At 45.4% G+C, this 27,160-nt stretch overlaps 1 protein-coding gene and 1 long non-coding RNA gene across 4 annotated transcripts in view; one reads left to right on the forward strand and one right to left on the reverse strand.

Annotated features, from left to right (window-relative positions):
* The window catches only part of LOC115100248, a 31,622-nt gene extending 23,086 nt beyond the window's left edge, over window positions 1-8,536 (forward strand). Inside the window, exons 2-3 of one of the 2 annotated variants that reach the window (XR_003859007.1) lie at window positions 5,031-5,186; window positions 8,020-8,536. This is a non-coding gene — a long non-coding RNA (uncharacterized LOC115100248). Of the gene's footprint in view, window positions 1-4,566; window positions 5,187-8,019 lie in introns of those variants that run through there. The other variant, XR_003859006.1, reaches the window with a different exon arrangement.
* The window catches only part of LOC115100245 (dimethylaniline monooxygenase [N-oxide-forming] 2-like), a 158,122-nt gene that overhangs the window by 47,003 nt on the left and 83,959 nt on the right, over window positions 1-27,160 (reverse strand). Inside the window, exon 1 of one of the 2 annotated variants that reach the window (XM_029618612.1) lies at window positions 471-535. The exons of the other annotated variant lie outside the window; for it this stretch is intronic. Within the exon in view, the coding sequence (XP_029474472.1) occupies window positions 471-493 (23 nt within the window). The 5' untranslated portion in view covers window positions 494-535. Of the gene's footprint in view, window positions 1-470; window positions 536-27,160 lie in introns of those variants that run through there. 2 annotated transcript variants of the gene reach the window in all.

Consider the following 27,160-nt stretch of genomic DNA (forward strand, 5'->3'; position numbering starts at 1 on the left):
CAGGTGGGAAGCACAGAGTCTTTCTACAAATTCCTTAGTGTACTCAGAGCCAGAAGAATGGCCCCCAAGACAGATCGTCGGCCCAATTACTTCTAGAGGCTGAAGTTCCCAGGACCATGCCTCTTCTTGCAGAAATGTTCTTCCTCGTCCTTGGATTCACCCTGGAAGCCCAGGCCAGGCTACAGCTCCCTGCGTCCAGCACCACTCACTTCCACACTCCTCTTCCACAACACCAGAGATCTCCAACTCAAACTTACCTTGCCAGACCCCTTCCAGTACTCAACCCGTGACTACTGACCAGCCCTTAGGATATCAATCACAGAAAGCACTAACTCCCCTTGAATCTCCCTTTGCTTGAAGATTCCCATCACTACCAGAATATTAAGGCCTATTCTTTGCTATTAAGAGGACAGGAACCATTGCACTTCTTTCAAATTTCAGCCCATATCTACCATTTCTCGCTCACTTACGTTTTATCTCTTCTCTCTCTCATGCAGCTTCTCTCCAGTGATAGGAGTGAACAAGATAGACCAGTTTGCACCGTTTAATAGTTAGAAAAATTAAAGATCTGGGAGGAGTTTCTCTTCACATCCTACTTTAATTGGCAGACAGTTCAAATCCATATTACTGGCACAGAAAGGAAGCACAGGAACAAGGAGTCATAAAACGAAACTCAAACAGGGCAGACCCAAGAATAACAAGGACATTTTTTTTTTCTCTAAAATACTGGTAGACTTGTACAGCAGCCCTGCCGCCACCTCAGGGAAAGTGGTGGAGATCAACACAGTGACAGGAGTCAAGGAAGATTGTAATAGGCATGGAGGATGCTAAGATTCAAGAGTGTGAGAGTAGAAGCTGAGATTGGACAGGTTCTGTATCTATAGTAGCTCATCAGGAAGGGACAGGCTACATGAGCATATACCATGTAACAAGATATCTTACAGTGCAGGAACTGTGTTCATAGGAGTAAGCAGAAGCACAGCACTGATAGCAAGGGGTTAAATTAATGTTAATCATTAATCCCTCATGTAGTTTAGTTTCAATAAAAATAGCTTGTGTTATATCTAAATGTGCCACTGATGGCCAATGATAGCTTACGTCTCCCATGTGCTGTGTATTCCCCTTCCCCGGGTGTGGATTGCTACCAGATACAGCCATAAAATTATTTCTTTTACTCTTTGGGGCTGGAACCTTCCTAGATTAGCCCGAACACTGATTCTTCTTTCCAGGGCCTGGATCCTTTGCCAAGGTCCTGAGTGCTAAGGGTGGCTCCCGTGTGTCCTGGTTCTTGACTCTGGGGAAAGAGGTACTTGATTGTCCCTATGTGTGCTGTAGGTGCCAAATAAAATCACTGGAGGCACTGTGTTAGTGTCGAAATTAAATCTTTACTGGCGGATTTTTTCAAAGCCAGCCTATAGGTTATCTGACTCTCTCGTGCACTTTCTCTGCAGCATGAGTATCAGCAGCTCCCTAAAGCATGCCAAGTCGACTTTGGAACCTGGCAGAATTAAGCCTAAATATCTCCAAAATAAATATCACATGCTTCCTAAATAGCTAAGAAATAGCGCATACTCTAGAGCAGCAGTGAGTAAACAAAGCTGCAGACCCTGTTCCATCCATTCAAATCCATTAACATACACACAGGCATATCCTGGTCTGGCCAACCAAGCAGCTCTTGAACTAGTGAAAGTAATGAGACAACTGCACTGCCAGCCCGTGCCAGACACACACACGTGCTCGGTCACACAAACAGATTTATAGACTGCAGAAGCTTTATTGGCACATATACACTGACACACACTCTCTCTCTCAGACACACAGTTAAAGCCACACACTGCGAGTGAGTGTGTGTGTGTGTGTGTGTGTGTGTGTGTGTCAGAGAGAGACACCCACACACACCCCCACTGTCTCTGACACAAAATGTATGAATAGGTATTTATCACTTGCTGTGTGACACAGAGCCACACTCTCTCTCTCTCAGACACACAGATAAAGCCACACACTGCGAGTGAGTGTGTGTGTGTCTGTGTCAGAGAGAGACACCACACACACCCCCACTGTCTCTGACACAAAATGTATGAATAGGTATTTATCACGTGCTGTGTGACACAGAGCCAGACTCTCTGTAACACGCTACTGTTGTGCTGGTGCTTATCTGCTCACACTGTGCACTACCGCATCATAGTTTCCAGTTCTTGCTTCTGCCAGCCCATTTCATTCTGCACCAGTCCCACTCTGAGACTTGTTGGTTCCACAGCTAACTGCTCAGTCCACTCACCTCAGGCAGAAGCCTCCCCAACACCCCACTGGTACCTCCTCCCGGCTCACTCTCTCCCTTCCTGTGCATCCACTTCTCCACCACCCTCCCACCCCTCCAGTGCATTCCCACTGACTGCAGGCTACACCTTCTGCTGATTTTATGGCTCCCCAGGCTTGACTCTGCTTACCTACTCCTGGGGATAGAAGACCAGAAGTGATCCGTACTCTTCCCTGGGCTTATAAAAAGAAAAACCTAAGCCCTGGCCGAGACGAGGTAGAGTCACTAGCCCGGCTCCAGATGGGAATCCTGCTTTCTCTCATGAAGCCACTGCAGCCAGGGCTGGTGCAAGGGTAATGTATAATAACATATTTTACATGAAAATGAACATTCAAAGTATGGTCTTCTAAGGTAAAAATATCATGTATAACATGTATATTATTTACATGCACTACTATGGCACCAACCAGAAAACTCTGCAAACATATGGTTTTACAGCTTAGTGTAATGGCTGCTGGGTGTGAGCTCAGCCTTCAGAAAGCTTTGTGTAAACTGGATTACAATATAGTAAACCTCCCATACGAAAACAGCACTAACTGCCAGCACTCAAACAGTAATACCCCTACCTATGAAAAGGCAACACTGCAAATATAACATTAAACCCTAACACAGAACAAGCCAAGCTGTTACAGATCCCTGCACAGTTCCCCTAAGGTGAGTGCATGAGCGATTGCCCATACATTTTAGAACATTGCTCACAAGGTTTTACATGACCACTCTCATAAATATTTCTTTGTGCTATATACAGAAATGGAACACTAATGTTGGCGCTAAATATTGTTGGTTTAAAAATTGTTGCTCACACGAAAAAAAATGTGTACACACCTAGTCACGTCTTGGAGGAAGCATTACTACGGGCTAGCAAAATACCTCACCTCAGTCACACATGTAGAATACAGACAGACCCTCCCAAAATATACAATGAAGAGATTATAAAGTATAAATCGAAACCCACAGACAAAAACTGAACTTGAAACCGCAACAAGCCAGACTCTGCATGGAAAGGAAAAACAAATATCATTCCTCACTAAACATCAAACAATAACATCAAGAAATATAAAGCATCAACAGTAATAGTAAAACCAAGCTCATGAAAAGAATAAATATTTCAAAACAGCTCATGAAAAGAACAGTTTTTTAAATTTCCCAAACATCAATAAAATAGTTCAAACTAGCAGACACAGCAAACAACATCCAATAATTAAAATTAAAAATAAATAAATCCCCTCCTGTCTGTACCTGGGAACTTTAGGTTGCAGTCACCCTGAGATTGTCATTGATTAATAAGGGGTGGGAGATATGCACAAGCTTTCTTCTCTGTCTAACACAATTTTCATTCTCATACAAACTCCCTTATATAGGACCGGCCGAGCATAATGCAGGAGTGAGCATGCGTATTGGAAGCACGAGGGAGGCCCAATAGGATAGCGGGTGGTGGGGAAAAGAAAGACGGCCATTGCTGAATTATTTGAATCCAGCGATAGGATTGGCTGGGGAGGAGTAAGGATGACGTGAGGGGTTGTGGTGCCACTTTCTCAGGGCAGGCGGCGGGAGCGGTAGGACTTTGGCTCGCTGGGGTGTCACGCGTGCGTTTCGCTTGTATAAGTTAATTCAGAGCAGGCCGTTTTAGCTATACCATCAGCGGATAAAAATAACAATATAATAAAATAATAACAATTAGTGCCGCAGACACGGATTGCCGGTGCAGTCGTTTTCTGGAGGTGTGGGGAGGCGGGCTCCGGAGAGCGAAGCATGCTGTGTGCGGAGGGAGAGAACAAGGAGCGTCTTAAAGTTAGAGAGCGTCGCCTCTCTCTGGGGTCGGTCGCCAGCGGGGAGTGGTGGGTCGAGTGTGCTCGGCCTTGCAGAGGAGCGAGGTGCAGGAGCAGGCAAGTGTACCCGGTCCCAGGTCCCCCGATACGAGTTCCGGCGAGAGCGGGCCTGAGGTGGGCCCCATGCCTGTGATGTCCGCCGCGGGTCTTGAGAGCAGAGAGGAGTTAGCCCCCTTAGACCTTTCCCTGACTGCTTCGGGCAGGGATTCTGATTCACCTATCAGGTCCCAGTTTACAGCTACTATGCGTGAAGTGCAGCCTGGGAGGCAGGTCTCCCAGTGGGACAGGGAAGATAGCGGGGAGGTTAGTTTTAGGAGAGATAAGAGTAAAGGAAAAAGATGTGGGAGGGGTAAGGGAACGGAGGGGTTTTGGGGAACACTTACTGGGGGCAGGCAGGTGGCTGCCAGCTTCCACGGCAAAGGGAGGTGCAGAGACATCAGCGGCACAGGCGAAGTGCAGGTTAAGAAGAGCATCAGCCGGACAAGAAAAGGCGGGTCCAATGATGGGAGGGGACGGGGTACAGAGGTCTGGTCAGTCCCCTTAGAGAGTATGCGGCGAAGTGCGTGGGCTGAAGCAGTGTTGAGACCGGGGAGCAATCTAGGTTGAGGCGAAGGTATGGACAGTTCGAAGCCAATTCCCAAGAACGGTTTCGGGAGAGACACAGTAGCCACCACCAGTTTTGGAGGATGGCCTACCTGGCGGAGGGTGGAGAGGGAAAAGGTTGCAAGGGTTCGGCTCCCAGTGGGGTACGTGAGGTGAGCGGTGATTTTGTGAGGGCCTCTGGCGACAAATTGAAGGGGCTGGGAAAAGTGTACAGGGTTTATGGGACCAACGGGAAAAAAGGCATGAGGAGGGTATTGCAGCCTGTGAATATGTTTTCACAGATGATGACGTGATGGAGATGCCGGTCACATTGAGACACGAAGCTTGGCGAGAGAGTTGTCCTTCGCAGAGTGCGTCAAGAGGGAGGCAGAGTGCAGTGATGGGCGGTGCGGCCAGAATGGAAGCAAACGCAGAGATGGGACAAGGAACGGAGGCTGGTGAGTTACAATTGTCAGGGGGCAAGCAGGGAGTGGGTGTGGCAAAAAGGAGAAAGAAGTCAAGTGCGTTTACATCTGAATCGGATTCCAGCTCTTCTTCTTCCACGTCATTTTCCAGTGGGATGATTAGTGCAGGCCTGCAAGGGGAGGTGGGTCCAAGGCATCTGGCTCTGGCGTCGATGACAGAGTTATGGGAGGAGGTCCCAAGTAAATTGAGGAGAAGAATTTGCAAAAGAAAATATGTCAATATTTTTAAACTTTTGGAGGGCAGGAGGGGTGGTAGGAAAGAGAGGAAAAAGGGGAAGAAGAAGGGGAAGAAGAATTCTGGGGTGCCTAAGATCTCTATGAATATTGTAAATTGGGTGCGAGGTTTCTTCCATTTGGTTAGCATAGTAGGACATTTCCAGCCTACACAATATGAGGCATTGCTGTCGTACAGAGATAGCATATTAGGGGCTTTCAATTATGATGAGACGTTTAGGGATAAGATGGCTGGGAATAGACATATGTCATGGGGCATTCAAGACATCAGTTTGTGCTTGACGCAAATGACCAAGAAGAGTGTGGGAAATACTAGGAGGAGTGGAAGCAGGGCAGTTAGTGGTGGGGTAGGAGCCAGAAGTGGTGCCCAGGGGAGTAGTTCCTTTCGCGGATCAGGGTCCGGGGTTAAAGTGGGAGCAGGTGGGAAGGGAGCCGGTGGGAGTTCGGACATGTGTTGGCGATTCAATAGAGTCACGTGTCTCTTCCCAGATTGTAAGTTCCGGCAAGCCTGTGCCAATTGCAACGCGGCTCACCCAGCGTCCAAGTGTTCGCAGAGTACTGTCCCTGCCTTTGCAAAAGAGGGCAAGCAGTGACGTTGTCTTAGTTAAAGCAGATTCTCCGGTGATGTTGGCAGCGTTTCAGGAGTGGTTCCAGCATTACCCAGATCGGCGTACTGCGCAGTTATTGTTTTGGGGTTTTAAGGAGGGTTTTGTGATACCAAATATGGGGCTGGGGTACGGAGGGAGGGTACGCAATGCGAAGTCTGTGGCTCAATTGGCTGGGATAGCTCGGGATAAGCTGGAGGGGGAGTTGCAGTTGGGGAGGGTAGCAGGGCCATTCGAGGAGCCTTCTTTTTGGAGTATGCATCTGCCCCGTTGGCAGTTATTCCAAAAAAAGTGCCGAGAAAATTCAGACTGATTTTGAACTTATCTTTTCCGAAGGGATCATCGGTAAATGATTTCATTCCCAGGGAGTACTGTACGGTACAATATGCCTCTTTTGACGAGGCAGTGGCGTTAGTGCAAAAAGCTGGGTCAGGGGCACTGATGGTGAAGGCCGACATAGTCGGCTTTCCGGCTTTTACCAATTCATCCTAGTAGCTTTTCATTGTTAGTTTTTTCCTTTGATGGGCATTATTTTGTGAACCGTTGTTTGCCCATGGGTTGCACTATATCTTGTGCATATTTCGAGCTCTTTAGTTCATTTTTGCAATGGGTTACGGAACAGCACACAGGTTGTACACAGTTGTTACATTATTTGGACAATTTTTTGTTTGTGGGGGCGGGGGAATCCAGTATTTGTCAATTACAGTTAGAGGGATTTTTGGAGGTGGCAAGGCAGTTTGGGGTGACTATTGCAGCTGAAAACATGGAGGGACCCTGTACAAGGTTAACATTCTTGGGCATTGAGTTGGACTCGATTGGTTTCTCGATTGCCAGACAACAAAGTACGTTAATTACGAGAGTTGGTGCGGGAGAATAAGAGGTCACTGATAGGGTCCTTGAATTTTGCCTGTCAAGTTCTGCCCATGGGGAGGGTATTTCTGAGGAGATTATCAGCAGCCACAAGGGGTATCAAGGCAGGGCATCATTATATTCGGTTAACCAGGCGAATTAAGGAGGAGTTAGGGGTTTGGGAAGTTTTTCTGCACTCCTTCAATGGTATTTTGGTGATTCTGGAAGTGGAGGTTGCTAATAAGGACCTCGAGTTATTTTCGGACGCAGCTGGTGCCATGGGTTTTGGAGTGAATATCCAAGGGCAATGGTGAGCGGAACCATAGCCGGCGGATTGGGTGGACAGTGGCTTGACAAAGAATATTACTTTTTTGGAATTATTTTCCATGGTGGTAACTATGGCAATTTGGGGAGAGCAGTTAGCTAATCAAAGAGTAGTTTTTTGGTGCGATAATTTGGGTGTTGTACAGGTGCTAAATCGGTTGTCAGCTCATTTTGTAAAACTGTCTTCTTTGTTACGGGAATTAATCATGTGTTGCTTGTGGCGGAATGTTAGCATCAGGGCTAGACATGTCCCAGGAGTACAGAACCTAATTGCGGATGCTCTTTCTTGTTTCCACTGGAAGGTTTTTCAAGAGCTGGCACCACATGTAAAGGAGATGGCGGAACCTTTCCCGAAGGAGTTGTGGAATCTGGGGAGGCAGAAGAGTGGAGACTGATCCGACAGTCTGTGGCGCCGGCCACGTGGGCTGCTTACATTTCAGGCAGAAATGCTGTGGCTCGTTTTTTGTGGGTTACAGGATGGAAAGGGGGGGCCATTACCTGACAAGAGTCTAGTTCAATTCATATTATGGGCAAAGCGGAATGGTTATTCCATGGCAACGGTGAGGGTCCAGGTAGCGGGGTCTTCATTTTTTCAAAAGTTACAGTGTTGGGGTAATCCGATGTGTAGCTTTCTGATAAAGCGAATTTTGGAAGGGGGCAGAGGGATAAGCAGTGGGAAGGTGATAGGAGGAAGCCCATCAGTTACACGGATTTGATTTCTTTGATAGGGTAGTTGCCGGCTGTGTGTTGGTCTAATTACGAAGTGTTGCTATTTAGGACTGCATTTTTGCTAGCTTTTTTCAGGGCCATGCACATCAACGAGTTGGTGGCGAAGTCTAAGGCCTCTTTCTACGATCCAGGGTAATTGGAAAAGCACATCAGGGTGTACCCTAAGTACGTGGAGTTGTTCCTGCGGAAATCCAAAATGGATCAGAAAGGAAAAGGTCAGATCATCACGCTCCTCCCTGCAGCCAGTGGGGCGGTATGCCTGGTCAAGTTGACGCACCAATATGTGAGGAGTCACCCTCCAATTGCAGGGTCCTTTTTGGTGCATTGAAATGGGCAGTCATTAACCAGGTTCCAATTTACGAGAGTGTTACACATGGTAATTCACAGTATGGAAGGGGATACAGCAAATTATAGTTCGCACTCTTTTAGAATAGGGGCGGTGACTTCTGCGGTGGAAGGGGGGATATCCGGGGCTGGTATACAAAGCATTGGGAGGTGGAAATCAAAGGTTTTTCTGTCCTATGTGAGGGCATTAAAAAAAAACCCAGAAAGACGTGCAATAAGCTCTTCGCCGAAGGAGGGTTGTGACTTCCAGAAGGATGAGTGGCCTTATACAGGGGACAAAAGGGAGGGACAATGACTGATTTCTTTTATTTTGCAGAGTTATACAGTGAGATGCAGAGAACAGGGTGTGCCTGGATCATGGGCCACTCGTTCATTTATCAAGCACAGCGGCAGGCGTTAGGAAGGCCGAACGGTGAACATCTGGATCTCGAGCAGCAGAACTGGAGTGTGGCGTGGTTCAGTAAAAGGGGCATGGTCTGGGACGAGCTGTTTCCATTCATTTGGGAAAGAGTGGATATGTCGGGAGTCCCAGATAATTATCCTCATTCATTTAGGGGGCAATGACGTGGGCAAGAAGACTTGTAGGGAGTTAGTAACACATGTTAAGAAAGATTTATCGCAAGATTGGATCCGATGGCCAAGGGTTAGGATAGGGTGGTCAGACATCATTGTCCGGCTCAAGTGCAGACACGAGATCTTATGGAACTCGGGAGTTAAAAAAATGAACCGGCAAATTGAGAAATAGATAATTAGAGAGGGGGATTTCTGGGTGAGGCATGAGTGCGTGGGCGGTTGATGAGGGTTTATTCCAAGGAGATGGTGTGCACCTGTCAGATGTAGGGATGGATCTCTTTAATAATTCCTTACAGGAAGGATTAGAGAGCGTCATTGCAAGGGATTAGGGCCGCATTGGGGGAACAAGGACAGCTTAGGACGTCCTTGTTTGTGGTGGGAACCCGAGCCTGAGTTGCTATTTGGAAGAATTGTAATGTTAAAGGGGGGGTATCAAGGGGGGGGGCAACTCGTGAAGTTGGGGGGGCCGCTGCACGAGAAGGCCTATGTTACAGTTTTGGCTGCAGTGCAACCGCCTCACCACCAGGGGTCCCTCTAGTGCTGGCTTTCCGGACAGGCCCAGTCCATCTTATCTGTCCACTCTGTGCTCTGGGTGTGTCCTTATAACCCTGCCTGACAGTTGCCTCGGTGCTTCGGCATCGAGCTCACCTGGGCTCCCTGCTCTAGCCTTGCGCGGCCTTCGGGCCTTTCCCTGCCTTGCCCTGCGCGGCCTTCGGGCCTTTCCTTGCCTTGCCTTGCGCGGCCTTCGGGCCTCCTTCCTCGTTGTTCTCACCTGGCCTACGGGCCTTCTGACCTGCCTTGCCCCGCTATTGGTGTGTGGCCTACGGGCCTTCTGTCTGTGTGTGTGTGGCCTACGGGCCTTCTGACCTGCCTTGCTCCGCTTATGGTGTGTGGCCTACGGGCCTTCTGTGTGTGTGTGGCCTACGGGCCTTCTGACCTGCCTTGCCCCGCTTATGGTGTGTGGCCTACGGGCCTTCTGTGTGTGTGTGGCCTACGGGCCTTCTGACCTGCCTTGCTCCGCTTATGGTGTGTGGCCTACGGGCCTTCTGTGTGTGTGTGGCCTACGGGCCTTCTGACCTGCCTTGCCCCGCTTATGGTGTGTGGCCTACGGGCCTTCTGTGTGTGTGTGGCCTACGGGCCTTCTGACCTGCCTTGCCCCACTTATGGTGTGTGGCCTACGGGCCTTCTGTGTATGGGTGGCCTACGGGCCTTCTGACCTGCCTTGCCCTGCTTACTGTGCCCTGACCCAGCCTGAACTTAGACTCTGCTCATTGCCGCCTGCCCTGACCCAGCCTGAACTTAGACTCTGCTCATTGCCGCCTGCCCTGACCCAGCCTGAACTTAGACTCTGCTCCTTGCCGCCTGCTCTGACCCAGCCTGAACTAGACACTGCTTATTGCTGCCTGCCTTGACCCAGCCTGGAACCAGACACTGTTTCTAGCTTCCTGTCTCTCTCCACCTGGAGCCACCCTGCTGGGTGGTGTTCACGCCTCCTGACCGGAGCCCAAGCGTAACAGCCTATGAGCTGTGGGGCTATAGCTCTGGGCTAGGGCTTTCCTTCGCTTGTGGTGAGGCAGGGGAAGCGGGGGAAAGGGGTGGGTATTTGCTCTACCACTGGGGCAAGGTGGTAGGGGCAACAAGGAGGGAGAAAATGGAGGGAAAGGGGGGGGGGGGTTGTTATTATGGAATGTTATGATGTTACACTTGTATGTCAGGGCTCGGGTTATGTTTATTAAACTGCGGCCTGTTTTGAATGCCAGATATGGTCTCATGTTGTTATTTGGGGGGGAAAGAATGAGCAAGCTAAGAGTATGTCTTGCCTCCCAGTGTTATCTCTTTCACACACATGCTCACTAGATCATTTGCTCTCTCTCGTACATGCTCACTGGCTCACATGCTGTCTCTCACAAATATGCTCATTGTGTCCCATACCGAAGCTGTTGTTCACACATATGCTCACTGGCTCAATCATGCTCTCTCATATACATGCTCACTGACTTGCTCTTGCTCTCACATGCTCATTGGCTCAATCGCTCTCTTTTACACTCACACTCAGGCCCACTGGCTTCAATAGTTTCTCTTGCTCAAACATGTGCTCTTTGGCTCACTCATTCTCTCTCGCTCACAAACATGCTCTGGTAACCACAAATGTATTATGCAGTGCAACAATGGAAAAACAGAAACATGATCACTCCTCACAAAACATCAAACAATAAAACCAAGAGATGGTTATAACGTATACAACTAAGTACAAATATATATGTGTACATTCAGTGACATAGCTGTGCTGCTGAATGTACTATGTAATTTAATCAGATAAGTTATATCTGGCCAAGTTATTTAAATAGCCATCTTTCAATATTGGGCTGCTAATGATTTAAAAAGTCATATAAATTTGTTCTAGTATTTCCCTAACACCAATAAAATATTTTAAAACAGCAGACACATGAAATAACACACCCATAATTTAAAATAATAAAAACTTAAATAATTAAAAAATCTCCTGCTCTCCATACCATTAAATAAATAACTACCTAGCATCTTTTGATTTCTCAGAGATTGTTGTGGATTTGAGTGAAAGGGGCCATAACATCTTTATCCTCTCTCTCTCTCTCCTTCAGACACATAGGCACTCTTTCTCTCATATACATGCAGGCTCTCACACACACATTCAGGATGTTTCTATTTCTCATACATACATGCCAGCTCACACATGCAGGCTCTGTCTCTTATACACATTTGAAGGCTCTCATGCACACATGCAGGTGCACTTTCTCTCTTTCTCATCCACATGCAGCTCCCAGTCACATGCAGGTGTTCTCTCTTATACATATGAAGTCACTCTCTCTCATATATGCACACAGGCACTCTCATGCACATATGCAGGCTCTCTTTCATACACCCATGCAGACTCTCACTCCCTCATGCCCACATGCAGGTGCACTTTCTCTCTTTCTCATCCACATGCAGCTCCCAGTCACATGCAGGTGTTCTCTCTTATACACATGAAGTCACTCTCTCTCATATATGCACACAGGCACTCTCATGCACATATGCAGGCTGTCTTTCATACACCCATGCAGACTCTCATTCCCTCATGCACACATGCAGGTGTTCTCTCTGTCTCTCTCATATATCCATGCAGACTCTCACTCCCTCATGCACACATGCAGGTGCTCTCTCTGTCTCTCTCATACACACATGCATGCTCTCACTCCCTCATGCATATATGCAAGTGCTCTCTCTGTCTCTCTCATACACACATGCAGACTCTCACTCCCTCATGCACACATGCAGGTGCTCTCTCTGTCTCTCTCATATATCCATGCAGACTCTCACTCCTTCATGCACACATGCAGGTGCTCTCTCTCTTTCAAATACACATACAGGAGCTCTCTCTCATGTCTACCCACAAGCTCTTTCTCTTACACAAACACACACACATAACCACACCTCCCTCTCAGGCATCCTCCTTTCTTCTGGGCCTTGGCTGCACTCACGATGCTCCTTATTTAGTGCAGGAGGAGAGATGGGAAGAGGCAGCCCTGCTCCCGCAAGATGTGTCTTTCTGCTGAGCCCAGGCCATAGGCCTTTCTTCTGGCCGCAGCAGGTTAGGCTCCGTCGCAGCTCCGTCGTGGGTCTGTCAAAAACCTCCCTTGGTCCACCTCAGTTTGGGCTTCGTCACAGCCCCGCTGAGACCTCCTTTGGGCAGTGACTTGCTGGGCTCCATTCGGCCCTGCCGGGATCTCCCTCAGGCTGGAAAAGGTTGGATTCTGTCCCGGCCCCACCAAAGGCCTTGTTCCACGGCAACCTTTCTCAGCAGGAGCTGAGATGAAGACCATGTGACCAATGCGACCAGAGGATGCCATATCCCAAGATAGGCCAATCCGCCCCTAGATGGCACAACACGCTATCCATAGCAGAACAGAATCTTTCCTTTTACAGTGTCCTCCTCAATCTGTGCAGGAACGTCTAGCAACAGAGTCAGGGGAACGTCTACTTTCCAAGGCTTAGAAAAATAGAGTCCCTTAGATTGGGCAGAAATACCCCTTCCAACAAGCAAGGATAGAAAGTTATTGTCTCTGCACAGGGAGATAAACACTCTCTCTCTCTCTCCCCAGGGGTTGTGCAATCACTGGATGGGTGTCTTCAAGCAAGGATAGAAAGTTATTGCCTCTGCACAGGGAGATAAACACTCTCTCTCTCTCTCCAGGGGTTGTGCAATCACTGGATGGGTGTCTTCAAGGGCGGCAGGCTTTGCCTTTACTCACAGTTAATTGATTTCTCAAGTTTCTTTATTTAGGACGCATTCCTTTCATCTTTTCTGTTGTTGATCCCCGATGGGAGGGATCCCCTGAAGCAGGACACTCTTTTGCTCCAGTCAGGAAGGAAGGGCATTCAGAACTCCCTCCTGGATCTTTAAAACCAAATCTTTCCAAAAACTGGAGTGTGTCCTTATAGCAAGTCACTGGTACCCCCTTCCTTGTAGAGGGTATGGAGGACAAGTCCTCCCTAACCTGCACAGCCTCAGGTGACCACCTTCTCTGGGCCCAGGACATGTACAGGCTCCAGTAAGGCTCTTACTACTTAAAAGGTTAAATCCAAAAAATGTATCCAGAGGGAAAAATCCAGACCAGCCAGTGAATGGACTGGAAAGGAAAGATCCCTCTCGACCCTGGTCAGGACAACCAAGCAAGGCTTCCTTGGATCCTCTGACTGGGCCTGCAAAATAATAAAAGCTAAACGCCTAACTACCTCCTACACTTGAACAAACCACAAGGGACTGCCCTTCCATCTCTGGACAGAGCACTGCTATGTGTGTTCACCAGGGGGACAGCAATTCCAGACCCCAGAGAAGATGGGGCTGTATTTGTATGTAACCTGCCCCCTACAATTCATCGTGCCCTAACTAGCGGATACTTATCACCCAGGACTTACTGGTACATGACCGTGGGGTCCGCTACAATTGTTTTTGCCAAATCTGCACTGAATGGAGGGTCAATAATAACCATGAGGTAGCTCATGACCCACCCTGATTTGTAGAGAAAAGATAAATTTCTGAACAGTGAGTTGTTCTAGCATAACTCACAATTTTAAATGGAATAGCCCCCCATGGGACCTTGTTGTGCTCATCCTCTCTATGGTGGATGTTCATCATCACCCTGATTTTACATAGCAACAGTAGATGATGGCAAAAAAAAAAAAAAAAAGGAATTTACCCAGCTGTGATCTCATGCTGAGAAGTTATATCAGTGCTGGGGAAGGGAGAGAAGCTTTGTTGGAGATCAAGATAGGGAATTTGCTGGCCACAAGTTCTGGAAAGCAAGTAGGTATTATGGGAGAAGAATGATCGCAGGCTCTCTTGGTACCCAAAGATCAGCAGGTGTAGTCCTCTGCTTATCAAGTCCCCAGTGGTTCACTTTGGATGATTTATGGTCTCTGCTGATAAGACTAAGAACATAAGAACATAAGAAATTGCCATGCTGGGTCAGACCAAGGGTCCATCAAGCCCAGCATCCTGTTTCCAACAGAGGCCAAACCAGGCCACAAGAACCTGGCAATTACCCAAACACCAGGAAGACAGCTCTGAGGAGTAGATGATAGTAATACTCACTGATGTTGTCTGTAGCGAATTCTTCCAAGTAGAAGAGGAGATAGATGCAGGCAGTGAGTCAGGGAACATGGGCCCTCGAGGAGCGAATACCAGTTACTTGATAGTGACCTGAAAGTAACAATGAGGCCTCCGAGGAGCGGGTACCCCATTAGCAGAAACAGTCCATTTGGAGTTGGAAGGAAAAGGTAGGTGGAGTGAAGCCGTTGGGCAGCGACAGTCGCAACACCTATGAGAAAAGGCTGAAGAGGGTTAGGGCTGTTCAGCTTGGAGAAGAGACGGCTGAGGGGGGATATGATAGAGGTCTTTAAGATCATGAGAGGTCTTGAACGAGTAGATGTGAATCAGTTATTTACAATTACGGATAATAGAAGGACTAGGGGACACTCCATGAAGTTAGCAAGTAGCATATTTAAGACTAATCGGAGAAAATTATTTTTCACTCTACGCACAATTAAGCTCTGGAATTTGTTGCCAGAGGATGTGGTTAGTGCAGTTAGTGAAGCTGGGTTCAAAAAAGGTTTGGATAAGTTCTTGGAGGAGAAGTCCATTAACTTCTATTAATCAAGTTTTCTTAGGGAATAGCCACTGCTATTAATTGCATCAGTAGCATAAGAACATAAGAAAATGCCATACTGGGTCAGACCAAGGGTCCATCAAGCCCAGCATCCTGTTTCCAACAGTGGCCAATCCAGGCCATAAGAACCTGGCAAGTACCCAGGATCTTCTTGGTGTTTGGTCAGTCTTCAGGTACAATGGATGATTTTAATGATAAGTTACAAATTTTTACTAATAGGTCTGAAATTTCATTTTTTTTAGTTCCTTCAGAACTCTGGGGTGTATACCATCCAGTCCAGGTGATTTACTACTCTTCAGTTTGTCAATCAGGTCTACCACATCTTCTAGGTTCACCGTGATTTGCTTCAGTCCATCTGAATCATTACCCATGAAAACCTTCTCCAGGACTGGACTCCCCATACCGAAACAAAGAAATCATTTAATATTTCCGCGATGGCCTCATCTTCTCTAAGTGCCCCTTTAACTCCTTGATCATCTAATGGTCCAACTGACTCCCTCACAGGCTTTCTGCTTCTGATATATTTAAAAACATTTTTACTGTGAGATTTTGCCTCTACGGCCAACTTCTTTTTAAATTCTCTCTTAGCCTGTCTTATCAATGTCTTACATTTAACTTGCCAACGTTTATGCATTATCCTATTTTCTTCTGTTGGATCCTTCTTCCAATTTTTGAATGAAGATCTTTTGGCTAAAACAGCTTCTTTCACCTCCCCTTTTAACCATGCCGGTAATCGTTTTGCCTTCTTTCCACCTTTCTTAATGTGTGGAATACATCTGGAGTGTGATTCTAGGATGGTATTTTTTAACAATGACCATGACTCCTGCACACTTTTTACTTTTGTAGCTGCTCCTTTCAGTTTTTTTCTAACAATTTTTCTCATTTTATCAAAGTTTCCCTTTTGAAAGTTTAGCACGAGAGCCATGGATTTGCTTACTGTCCCCCTTCCAGTCATTAATTCAAATTTGATCATATTATGATCACTATTGCCAAGCGGCCCCATCACCATTACCGCTCCACTGAGAATTAGATCTAAAATTGTTCCCTCTCTCATTGGTTCCTGAACCAATTGCTCCATAAAGCTATCATTTATTCCATCTAGGAACTTTATCTCTCTAGCGTGTCCTGATGATACATTTACCCTGTCAATATTGGGGTACAATGGATTCAAGATGCGGTCTTACCATGGAGCGATACAGAGGCATTATGACATTTTCCGTTTTATTAACCATTCCCTTCCTAATAATCCTAACATTCTGTTTGCTTTTTTGATTGCTGCAGCACACTGAGACAACGATTTTAAAGTATTATCCACTATGATGCCTAGATATTTTTCCTGGGTGGTAGCTCCTATTATGGAACCTAACATCATGTAACTACAGCAAGGGTTATTTTTCCCTATATGCAACATCTTGCACTTGTCCACATTAAATTTCATTTACCATTTGGATGCCCAATCTTCCAGTCTTGCAAGGTCCTCCTGTAATGTATCACAATCTGCTTGTGATTTAACTACTCTTACTAATTTTGTATCATCCGCAAATTTGATAGCACCGGTCCAGGTACAGATCCCTGAGGCACTCCACTGTTTACCCTTTTCCACTGAGAAAACTGACCATTTAATCCTACTCTCTGTTTCCTGTCTTTTAACCAGTTTGTAATCCACGAAAGGACATCGTCTCCTATCCCATGAGTTTTTAGTTTTCTTAGAAGCCTCTCATGAGGGACTTTGTCAAACGCCTTCAGAAATCCAAATACACTACATCTACCGGTTCACCTTTATCCACATGTTTATTAACCCCTTCAGATGTGTAAGGCAAGACTTCCCTTGGGTAAATCCATGTTGACTGTGTCCCATTAAATCACGTCTTTCTATATGCTCTCCGATTTTGATCTTTAGAATAGTTTCCACTATTTTTCCTTCAGCAGATGTGGTAGAAGTGAAGTTTACTCACAAGGCAGAGAGTAGCTGGAGACTTCCATGGAGAAGGCCCTCCGAGGAGTGGATAGCCGGAATGCGGCAAGGCCCCCGATGTATGGGTACCTAAGGCGTTCAATTCAGGAACAGAAGTGGAATTCAGCAGGAAGGGAATCCTTGCTAACTCATAGGTAGGAAAGTCCGGAAGGCTTAAATACACTAGCGGGTGAAGTTTTGCGGATGGGACGCCCCTGAAGTTCCCGCCATGATGTCTGTTTGAGAGGGACTGGTGTGCACGCATGCCCTAAGTGATCCCCGATTCAAGATGGCGAACAGAATTGCCCACGCCATCCCAGGGACACCAGAGAGGTCGGCGTTTGGAGGCAGATGCTGCCATCTTAGACAGAATCGCTGGTGCAGGGAAAAAAGAGGTGAGCAACAGATGGCACAGCTGTCTGCGACCGACAGGCGCAACATATAGTGTGTAACTAAAAGACATTAAAATATAAGAGATTAAAAGGCCACAATAGTATATGCATAAAAGTGTGCGAAAGACATTGAAAGGCCAATAATGTGTGCAATTAAACAAAGGATAATAAAATATTGCTTATAAAACCAAAAAGAAATTTGAAAAAAGAATAAAATATATAGTGTGTGGCTAAAATTATTTTCAAAAAAAGGCCAAGGTGTGTGCAATTAAAAGCAAAAATGATAAAATAATAAAAAGATTAAAACTGAGGGTTATAGCTGGAAAAATAGTGTGTAACTAAAAAACATTAAAATATCGGAATTAAAAGGATATGAAAGACAATTGCCAGATGAAAATTAATTATTACATAGAAAAAGACAATGGTGTGAACTAAACTGATGCAATCATAGATTGGGAAATAAAAGAAATAGAATTAGGGGGTATAACTAGAAAATGTATATAGTGTGTTGTTAAAACATGTATGCCTCGCCGGTCCTAACAAATAAAACATTAAAGATTGAAGATTAAAAGACTGCAAATGGAAATGAAATTATTACATTAAAAGGGCCAAGGTGTGTGCAATTAAAGAATAAAATCAAATTTAAGAAATAACCTTATGAAACCAAAAAGACAAAAAATTTAAAAATGTATATATGTAAATTACCAATAATCAATTGTGTGGATATGTAAATAAATAAAAATCTGTTAAAACAATGATGATGTAAGTCAATTTAAAACATGTGGACAGACCATAGATGAATGAACTTGAGTACTAGGTAAAAACATGGGCACTTTAACTACTAACAACCATAGGTACAGGGAATTCTTACAATTTGGATAAAAAATGTTCAGAGGAACAGGGAATAATCTATTTCTAAATTCAAAGCATTTGGTTCCATTGTCATAAACTCAAAGATATACTTCTGTTCTAATTGTAAAGGTAAATTATCCAAGTCACCTCCTCTCCAGTTTGAAACAGGTTGTTGCAATACACAGAATCTGTAATCATTAAACTTGTGATTCTTCTCTAACGTATGTGAGACTAAGGATTTAGGTTCAACTGCTCTTTTTATACTGCTTCTATGTTCAATAATTCTCTTATTGAATTGTCTTATAGATTTTCCAATATAAATTTTATTACAAGGACAGAGTGCGAGATAAATTACCCCTTTGCTTTTACAGTTAGTGAATGATTAATTTTGAATTCTCTGTTTAAACTGGGAATATGTAAGTTAGTCACTTTCCTATTCACACAACAGACTGTGATATGATATGTTTTTTCATCGCCTCATTGTCTTTTCAATCCTAAAAATTGAGATACAGTAAATTCTTCTGTAGGGATTTGTTGTGACAGCTTTCATAGTGCAATAATTTGTTTATCTGTGAGTTTTCTATAAATATCTGTTGTAAAAGATCCATTTTTAAAAATGACTAAAACATCTAAAAACGGGATATTATAATAATTAAAATCCATTGAAAATTTCAAATTTAAATCTAAAGTATTTACCCATTCATGAAACAACCGCAGAGTGTCAACACTGTCCTTCCATATTATAAAAATATCATCAATATATCACTTCCAAAAAAGAATATTCTGCTTGAAGTTGTGCTCAGTTAAAAACAATTCTTCAAATCTTGCCACGGTTGTATTGAGAAAATGTAAGTGACTCTTAATCATGCACACATTTCTTAACAATACCCGGCAGGGTTTTTGAATCGCTGTGGTAAGCTAGTATCCTCACTATTAGTTTTTAATGTACCATAGATGTGTTCTGTACAGTTTTTGTGGTGATTAGTATATACCCGCAGTGACGTAGTATCAGATCAGTCTTGCCTTTAGTAATGTGGTGAACTTTTAAACACTAAGGGATACAGTTTAAAAAACAGCGCACGCGTACTTTTATTCGCGTACCAGGCGCAAACAAAAGTACGCAGGATTTTATAAGATACGCCCGTAGCCGCGCGTATCTTATAAGATCCGGGGTCAGCGCGCGCAAGGGGGTGCACATTTGTGCAACTTGCGCGCGCCAAGCCCTGCGCACGCTGCCTGTTCCTTCCGAGGCCGCTCCGAAATCGGAGCGGCCTGCCCCCACGCCCCTGAACACGCCCCCAATCCAACACCACACCCCTGGCCACGCCCCCAACCACCCCTTTTTGCAAGCCCCCGGACTTACACGTGTCCCGGGGCTTGTGCGCGCCGCCGAACCTATGCAAAAATAGGCTCGTCACGCGCTGGTTTTTTTTTAAGGGTTACGCGCATAACTTATGAGCGTAACCCTTTTAAACTCCAGCCCTAAGCACTTTTAATTTTAAAATATTTTACCTTCACATTATCACACAATAAGAATTTTTATTTTTATTTTTCTTAATCTGATGTTATCTGTTCATAAACATACCTTTCAGACCATCTAAATATAATCTGCCTGAATGATACTGATTCTTCAGATTCAATACGCTTGACTACACACAGGTAAAAACTGGCACTAACTGCATAGGCTCATCTTCTTCAATGGTTGGTGAGGGTTGGGCTGGAGCCGCAGGTGTGGAGCGAGAACGTATTCCTCCTGAAGGATGTTTCTTAGGGCTCTTCACCTCTTGCGAACGTTCACATATCCGGCGATCAATTCTACCTGTGAGGTCAATGAGAGAGTCCAACGTGTCAGGCAACTCGCGTGCCGCTAGTTCATCTTTTATACGAGAGTTGAGGCCCTCTAGGAAAATTGTACGTAGACAGCCCAGGTCCCAGTGGAGTTCAGAAGACAAGGTTTTAAATTCTATAATGTAGTCCGGGAGTGGCTTGGCTCCTTTTTGGAGGTGTAACAGCGCCGATCCAGCAATAGTCTGATGAGCAGGGTCATCAAATACTGACTTGAAGAGAACCAGAAAACCAGGCAAGTCATTAAAAACTGGATTGTTGCATACCCAAAGAGGTGAAGCCCAGGCCAGGGCTTTCCCATCTAGCAGAGACAGGATATACGTCGTCTTGATTACTGCACTAGGAAAGTAAGATGGTTGTAGCGAGAAGTGCATAGAGCACTGGTTTAAAAAAACCCTATACAACAGGGAATCTCCTGAGAAGTGAGTGGGGGCTGGTAAAGGCACTGCAATACGTACAGTGACCACTTGAGGCGAAGCATCTTTGTCTGAAGTGGCAGAAATATTCAGTCGGGAATTCAACTGATTAAAGACATTAGCCAATGTCTCTAAGGTCCTCTGGTGCTCAGTAATGTGTTGGGCCAGGCCAGGAATGGCCTGCAGGTCTGAGACCTGAGTCGGGTCCATGGAGTTAGCAATCTGTTATGATTTGAGTTTGTTGTGAACCCTGGATCATGGTGAGAGTTGGCTCCACCCCCCCAGGGAGGAGCCCTGTGGGGACTCACCACCGGGCAGATAAAGTACAGTGCGCTCCGACGGAGCGCACTGTTAACCCGCCATTGGACACGTGTTTTCGACGCGCTATCATTACCCCTTATTCAGTAAGGGGCTGAAAATGCGCATCCAACCCCCCGAACCTAATAGCGCCCGCAACATGCAAATGCATATTGATGGCCCTATTAGGTATTCCCGCGCGATTCAGAAAACAAAATGTGCAGCCAGGCCACACATTTTGCTTTCAGAAATTAGCGCCTACCCAAAGGTAGGTGCTAATTTCTTCGGACACTGGGAAAGTGCACAGAAAAGCAGTAAAAAATGCTTTTCTGTGCACCCTCCAACTTAATATCATGGCGATATTAAGTTGGAGGTCCTCAAAAGTTGCCAAAAGTAAAGAAAATAATAAAATTTGAAGTCGGCCTTTGTTAGTGTCTCTCAATCGTTTTTCTAAAAGTGTTTTTAACAGTTCACCACTTTACTAAAGGCAAGAATGATCTGATACTACGTCACTGTAGGTATATATTAATCACCACAAAAAACTGTACTGAACACATCTATGGTACATTAAAAACTAATAGTGAGGATACTAGCTTATCACAGCGATTCAAAAACCCTACCGGGTATTGTTAAAAAATGTGTGCATGATTAAGAGTCACTTAAATTTTCTCAATACAACCGCTCCAAACTCAAAAGGATGATAAAGTTGAGTAACCTCTTTAAAAATCTAAAAAATGCGTCAATATAGCGTGTCAGTAAACCACAGGGGATGTGCCTTGAATGACAGTAATTCTAAGGAGTATAACTCAGCGATTTTAAAAACCTGCAATGATTTGTGCATCGAGCAAAAGATAATGACAAGTGAAAAACTTAAAAAAAAACCTGCAATGATTTGTGCAAAAACCAATAACATGTGGAAAGCTTTAAAAATTATGCTGCCCAATACTGTTAAATGTAAAAAATATATGTGAACCAGCTAAAAAATATGGGGTATGACTAAAAACGTATCTCACCAATCCAAAAAATATTTTAGAAAAACGATTGAGAGACACTAACAAAGGTTGAAATCACTTACCGTACATTTTCTCAGTGCAACCGCGGCAGAGATTTCTAAAGGATGTGAAGATCAGGCAAGCTCGTTAAAACGCTGAAAACCGCACCAGAATAGCATGTCAATCAAGGATAGAGGGTGTGTCTTTAAAACTACCCGTATGTGACATAGTGTAATTCAGCGATTCTGAGAAAGAGGGGAGCTACAGTGGTTTATGCATTGAAGAAATGACAAACAAATAACAACGATAACAAAAAGTCAAATGTGTAAAACCTTTAAAAAAAGACAATCCTTATTAAATGAAAACAATACCCTTGTGTGTCTGAGAAATTAGAATGAAAAAATAACCCATGCGTTATAGCTAAAAAATATAAATAGTGTGTAACTAAAAGGCATTAAAATATAAGAGATTAAAAGGCCACAATAATATATGCATAAAAGTGTGCGAAAGACATTGAAAGGCCAATAATGTGTGCAATTAAAACAAAGGATAATAAAATATTGCTTATAAAACCAAAAAGAAATAAGAAAAGAATAAAATATATAGGGGTAGATTTTAAAAGGTGCGCGTGGGAGTAGATTTGTTTGCGCAACCTGACGTGAACAAATCTACTCCCGATTTTATAACATGCGCCGAGCCGCACAGCCATCCTCCATTCCCTCCGAGGCCGCTCCGAAATCGGAGCGGCCTCAGAGGAAACTTTCCTTCCGGCCCCCCCACCTTCCTCTCCCTTCCCCTATCTAACCCACCCCCCAGCCCTAATTCTCCCCCCACCTTGATTTTACAAGTTACGCCTGCCCGAGGCAGGCATAACTTGCGCGCGTCAGCCGGCTGCCAGTGCGCCATGTTCCAGCCTGGGGGCTGGTCCGGAGGCCGCGGTCACGCCCCCGGAATGCCCCTGGGCTGTAACCACGCCAATGGCCCCGCCACAGGAACACCCCCCCCCCCCCCCCGATGACGTGCCGGCCATGACACGCCCCCCGACATGCCCCCCCCAAGGAAAGCCCCGGGACTTACGCGCTTCCCGGGGCTTGCGCGTAAGTCACCGAGCCTATGCAAGGGGGGTGGAAGGGACAGCTTTTCGGGGGTTACGCACGTATCTTACGTGTGTAACCCTTTCAAAATCTGCCCCAAAGTGTGCGGCTAAAATTATTTTTAAAAAAGGCCAAGATGTGTGCAATTAAAAGCAAAAATGATAAAATAATAAAAAGATTAAAACTGGGGGTTATAGCTGGAAAAATAGTGTATAACTAAAAAACATTTAAATATCGGAATTAAAAGGATATGAAAGACAATTGTCAGATGAAAACTGTCAATTTAAAACATGTGGACAGACCATGGATGAAGGAACTTGAGTACTAGGTAAAAACATGGGCACTTTAACTACTAACAACCATAGGTACAGGGAATTCTTAGAAGCTGGATAAAAAATGTTCAGAGGAACAGGGAATAATCTATTTCTAAATTCAAAGCATTTGGTTCCATTGTCATAAACTCAAAGATATACTTCTGTTCTAATTGTAAAAGTAAATTATCCAAGTCACCTCCTCTCCAGTTTGAAACAGGTTGTTGCAATACACAGAATCTGTAATCATTAAACTTGTGATTCTTCTCTAACGTATGTCAGACTGAGGGGCAGATTTTTAAAAAGTACGCGCGCGCATACTTTTGTTCGCGCAACCGGCGCAAAGCAATCGGCGCGCGCAAGGCTGCGCAAAATCGGCAGCCTGCGCGTGCTGAGCCTCCTTTTTTTTGTCCCCCCCACACCTTTCCCTCCCTTCCCCTATCTAACCCACCCCCCAGCCCTAACTAAATCCCCCTCCCCTAGGAGGGTGGTCCCAGGGGAGTGGTCTCATCAGTACTGCGCAGCGTGATGATCACGGAGATGCACTTTCACCAGGAGATAATAGTTGTAGATCGGTAGTGGTCCGCAGAGCGGGGTACGCTGTGAATCCACTCTGTAGATGGTAGGCCAGAGAGGTAAGAACATAAGAACATAAGAAAATGCCATACTGGGTCAGACCAAGGGTCCATCAACCCAGCATCCTGTTTCCAACAGAGGCCAATCCAGGCCATAAGAACCTGGCAAGTACCCAAAAACTAAGTCTATTCCATGTAACCATTGCTAATGGCAGTGGCTATTCTCTAAGTGAACTTAATAGCAGGTAATGGACTTCTCCAAGAACTTATCCAATCCTTTTTTAAACACAGCTATACTAACTGCACTAACCACATCCTCTGGCAACAAATTCCAGAGTTTAATTGTGCGTTGAGTAAAAAAGAATTTTCTCCAATTAGTTTTAAATGTGCCCCATGTTAACTTCATGGAGTGCCCCCTAGTCTTTCTACTATCCGAAAGAGTAAATAACCGATTTACATCTACCCATTCTAGACCTCTCATGATTTTAAACACCTCTATCATATCCCCCCTCAGTCGTCTCTTCTCCAAGCTGAAAAGCCCTAACCTCTTTAGTCTTTCCTCATAGGGGAACTGTTCCATTCTCCTTATCATTTTGGTAGCCCTTCTCTGTACCTTCTCCATCGCAATTATATCTTTTTTGAGATGCGGCAACCAGAATTGTACACAGTATTCAAGGTGCGGTCTCACCGTGGAGCGATACAGAGGCATTATGACATTTTCCGTTTTATTCACCATTCCCTTTCTAATAATTCCCAACATTCTGTTTGCTTTTTTGACTGCCGCAGCACACTGAGCCGACGATTTCAATGTGTTATCCACTATGACGCCTAGATCTTTCTTTTTTTTTTTTTAATTTTTAATTTTGCATTTTTAATATACATAAAAACAATAATTGAATATAGATTTCCAAGCAAAATCTTAAATTTTTAAAACTTAAATACAATTCTCTCCCATCATTAAATACGTCTATATTCAAATCCGAAAAATTATACAAATGTAATAACTCATGAAGGCAAAAGAAAAAAGAGCAAATTTAAATAGAAGTAAATCATTTTGGGAAAGAAAAACTTCCCCTAAAGAAAAAAATTGAAATTATTGATTTCTACTGGTATCGTTTTCTACTAGAGATGTGAATCGTTTTCCATATCGTCTTAACGATAGAAATCGTGTGGCAGGAGAAGAAAATCGTGTTTGGCACGATTATTTCGTTGAAAAATCGTTAAAAATCGTTTTTTCCGATTAGTGCGCACTAACTCGAGTTAGTGCGCACTAACTCAAAATGATACAAATAGACACTTTCCAGGTCACTGAAGGTCAGTTAGGAATGAATATGTGTTCCTATTGGCTGGCAGCCCTCTTATCTATTGATGTTACCAAGGTTACCACTGAGGTGATGGTTGGGGGGATGGGAAATGGAACTGGAAACTCATGAACACCAACAGAAAATGAAACAAAGTGTTCACACTTCCCAGGTCAGTAAAGGTCACTTAGGAATGAATATGTATTCCTATTGGCTGGCTGTGCTCTTATCTATTGATGTTACCAAGGTTACCACTGAGGTAATGGTTGGGGGGATGTGAAATGGAAACAGTTGGAAGCTTGACAAAAAAAGTAATGTAATGATCAGCACTCACGTGACTAGAACTTGTTTGTTTATTATTTTTGTTAGCAGGCACCTGAAATGCTAGTGCATGTTGAATTTGCCAATCACTGTGCATTTTAGAAAGGTGGTCCTGGCTGGAACTGTACACAGTTCAAATATATGTAATTGATTGTTGGTAAGTGTATTTTTTAAGTAGCCACACTGGCACAAGTATGTTTACTTTTCCTCCTACTTAACTCACTAGCTCAGCTTTGTAAGAAGGGCTTCTCTGCTTGAGTGAGGGTCAGGCAGCTCCCCCCTGTCTGTGAAGCCAGCCTCTCACTAGTAATGCAGGGAGGGAGCTGTCTCAGACTTCACCATCCTCCCCCCCCCCCCCCCTCACCCACACACCACTCACTAGCTGGGACATGGGGGAAGTCAGGAGTGAGGGTCAGGCAGCTCCCCCCTGTCTGTGAAGCCAGCCTCTCACTAGTAATGCAGGGAGGGAGCTGTCTCAGACTTCACCATCCTCCCCCCCCCCCTCACCCACACACCATTCACTAGCTGGGACATGGGGGAAGTCAGGAGTGAGGGTCAGGCAGCTCCCCCCTGTCTGTGAAGCCAGCCTCTCACTAGTAATGCAGGGAGGGAGCTGTCTCAGACTTCATCATCCTCCCCCCCCCCCCTCACCCACACACCATTCACTAGCTGGGACATGGGGGAAGTCAGGAGTGAGGGTCAGGCAGCTCCCCCCTGTCTATGAAGCCAGCCTCTCACTAGTAATGCAGGGAGGGAGCTGTCTCAGACTTCACCATCCTCCCCCCCCCCCCCTCTCACCCACACACCATTCACTAGCTGGGACATGGGTGAAGTCAGGAGTGAGGGTCAGGCAGCTCCCCCCTGTCTGTGAAGCCAGCCTCTCACTAGTAATGCAGGGAGGGAGCTGTATCAGACTTCACCATCCTCCTCCCCCCCCCCCCCTCACCCACACACCATTCACTAGCTGGGACATGGGGGAAGTCAGGAGTGAGGGTCAGGCAGCTCCCCCCCTGTCTGTGAAGCCAGCCTCTCACTAGTAATGCAGGGAGGGAGCTGTCTCAGACTTCACCATCCTCCCCCCCCCCCCCCCCCCTCACCCACACACCATTCACTAGCTGGGACATGGGGGAAGTCAGGAGTGAGGGTCAGGCAGCTCCCCCCTGTCTGTGAAGCCAGCCTCTCACTAGTAATGCAGGGAGGGAGCTGTCTCAGACTTCACCATCCTCCCCCCCCCCCCTCACCCACACACCATTCACTAGCTGGGACATGGGGGAAGTCAGGAGTGAGGGTCAGGCAGCTCCCCCCTGTCTGTGAAACCAGCCTCTCACTAGTAATGCAGGGAGGGAGCTGTCTCAGACTGGTATCAGGGTTAGGGCACTGTGTGCAGGAAGATCACAACACTCCTGGTATTAATAGGGATAGGGCACTGTAAGAGATGACTGTAGTAGATTGAATAAAGATCTGATGTTTCTGCTCTCCTCACACCAAACAAAAACAACACACAAGCAGAGAAGCCCTTCTTACAAAGCTGAGCTAGTGAGTTAAGTAGGAGGAAAAGTAAACATACTTGTGCCAGTGTGGCTACTTAAAAAATACACTTACCAACAATCAATTACATATATTTGAACTGTGTACAGTTCCAGCCAGGACCACCTTTCTAAAATGCACAGTGATTGGCAAATTCAACATGCACTAGCATTTCAGGTGCCTGCTAACAAAAATAATAAACAAACAAGTTCTAGTCACGTGA

Source organism: Rhinatrema bivittatum, chromosome 10, assembly GCF_901001135.1.
Source record: "Rhinatrema bivittatum chromosome 10, aRhiBiv1.1, whole genome shotgun sequence".
Classification (NCBI taxonomy): domain Eukaryota; kingdom Metazoa; phylum Chordata; class Amphibia; order Gymnophiona; family Rhinatrematidae; genus Rhinatrema; species Rhinatrema bivittatum.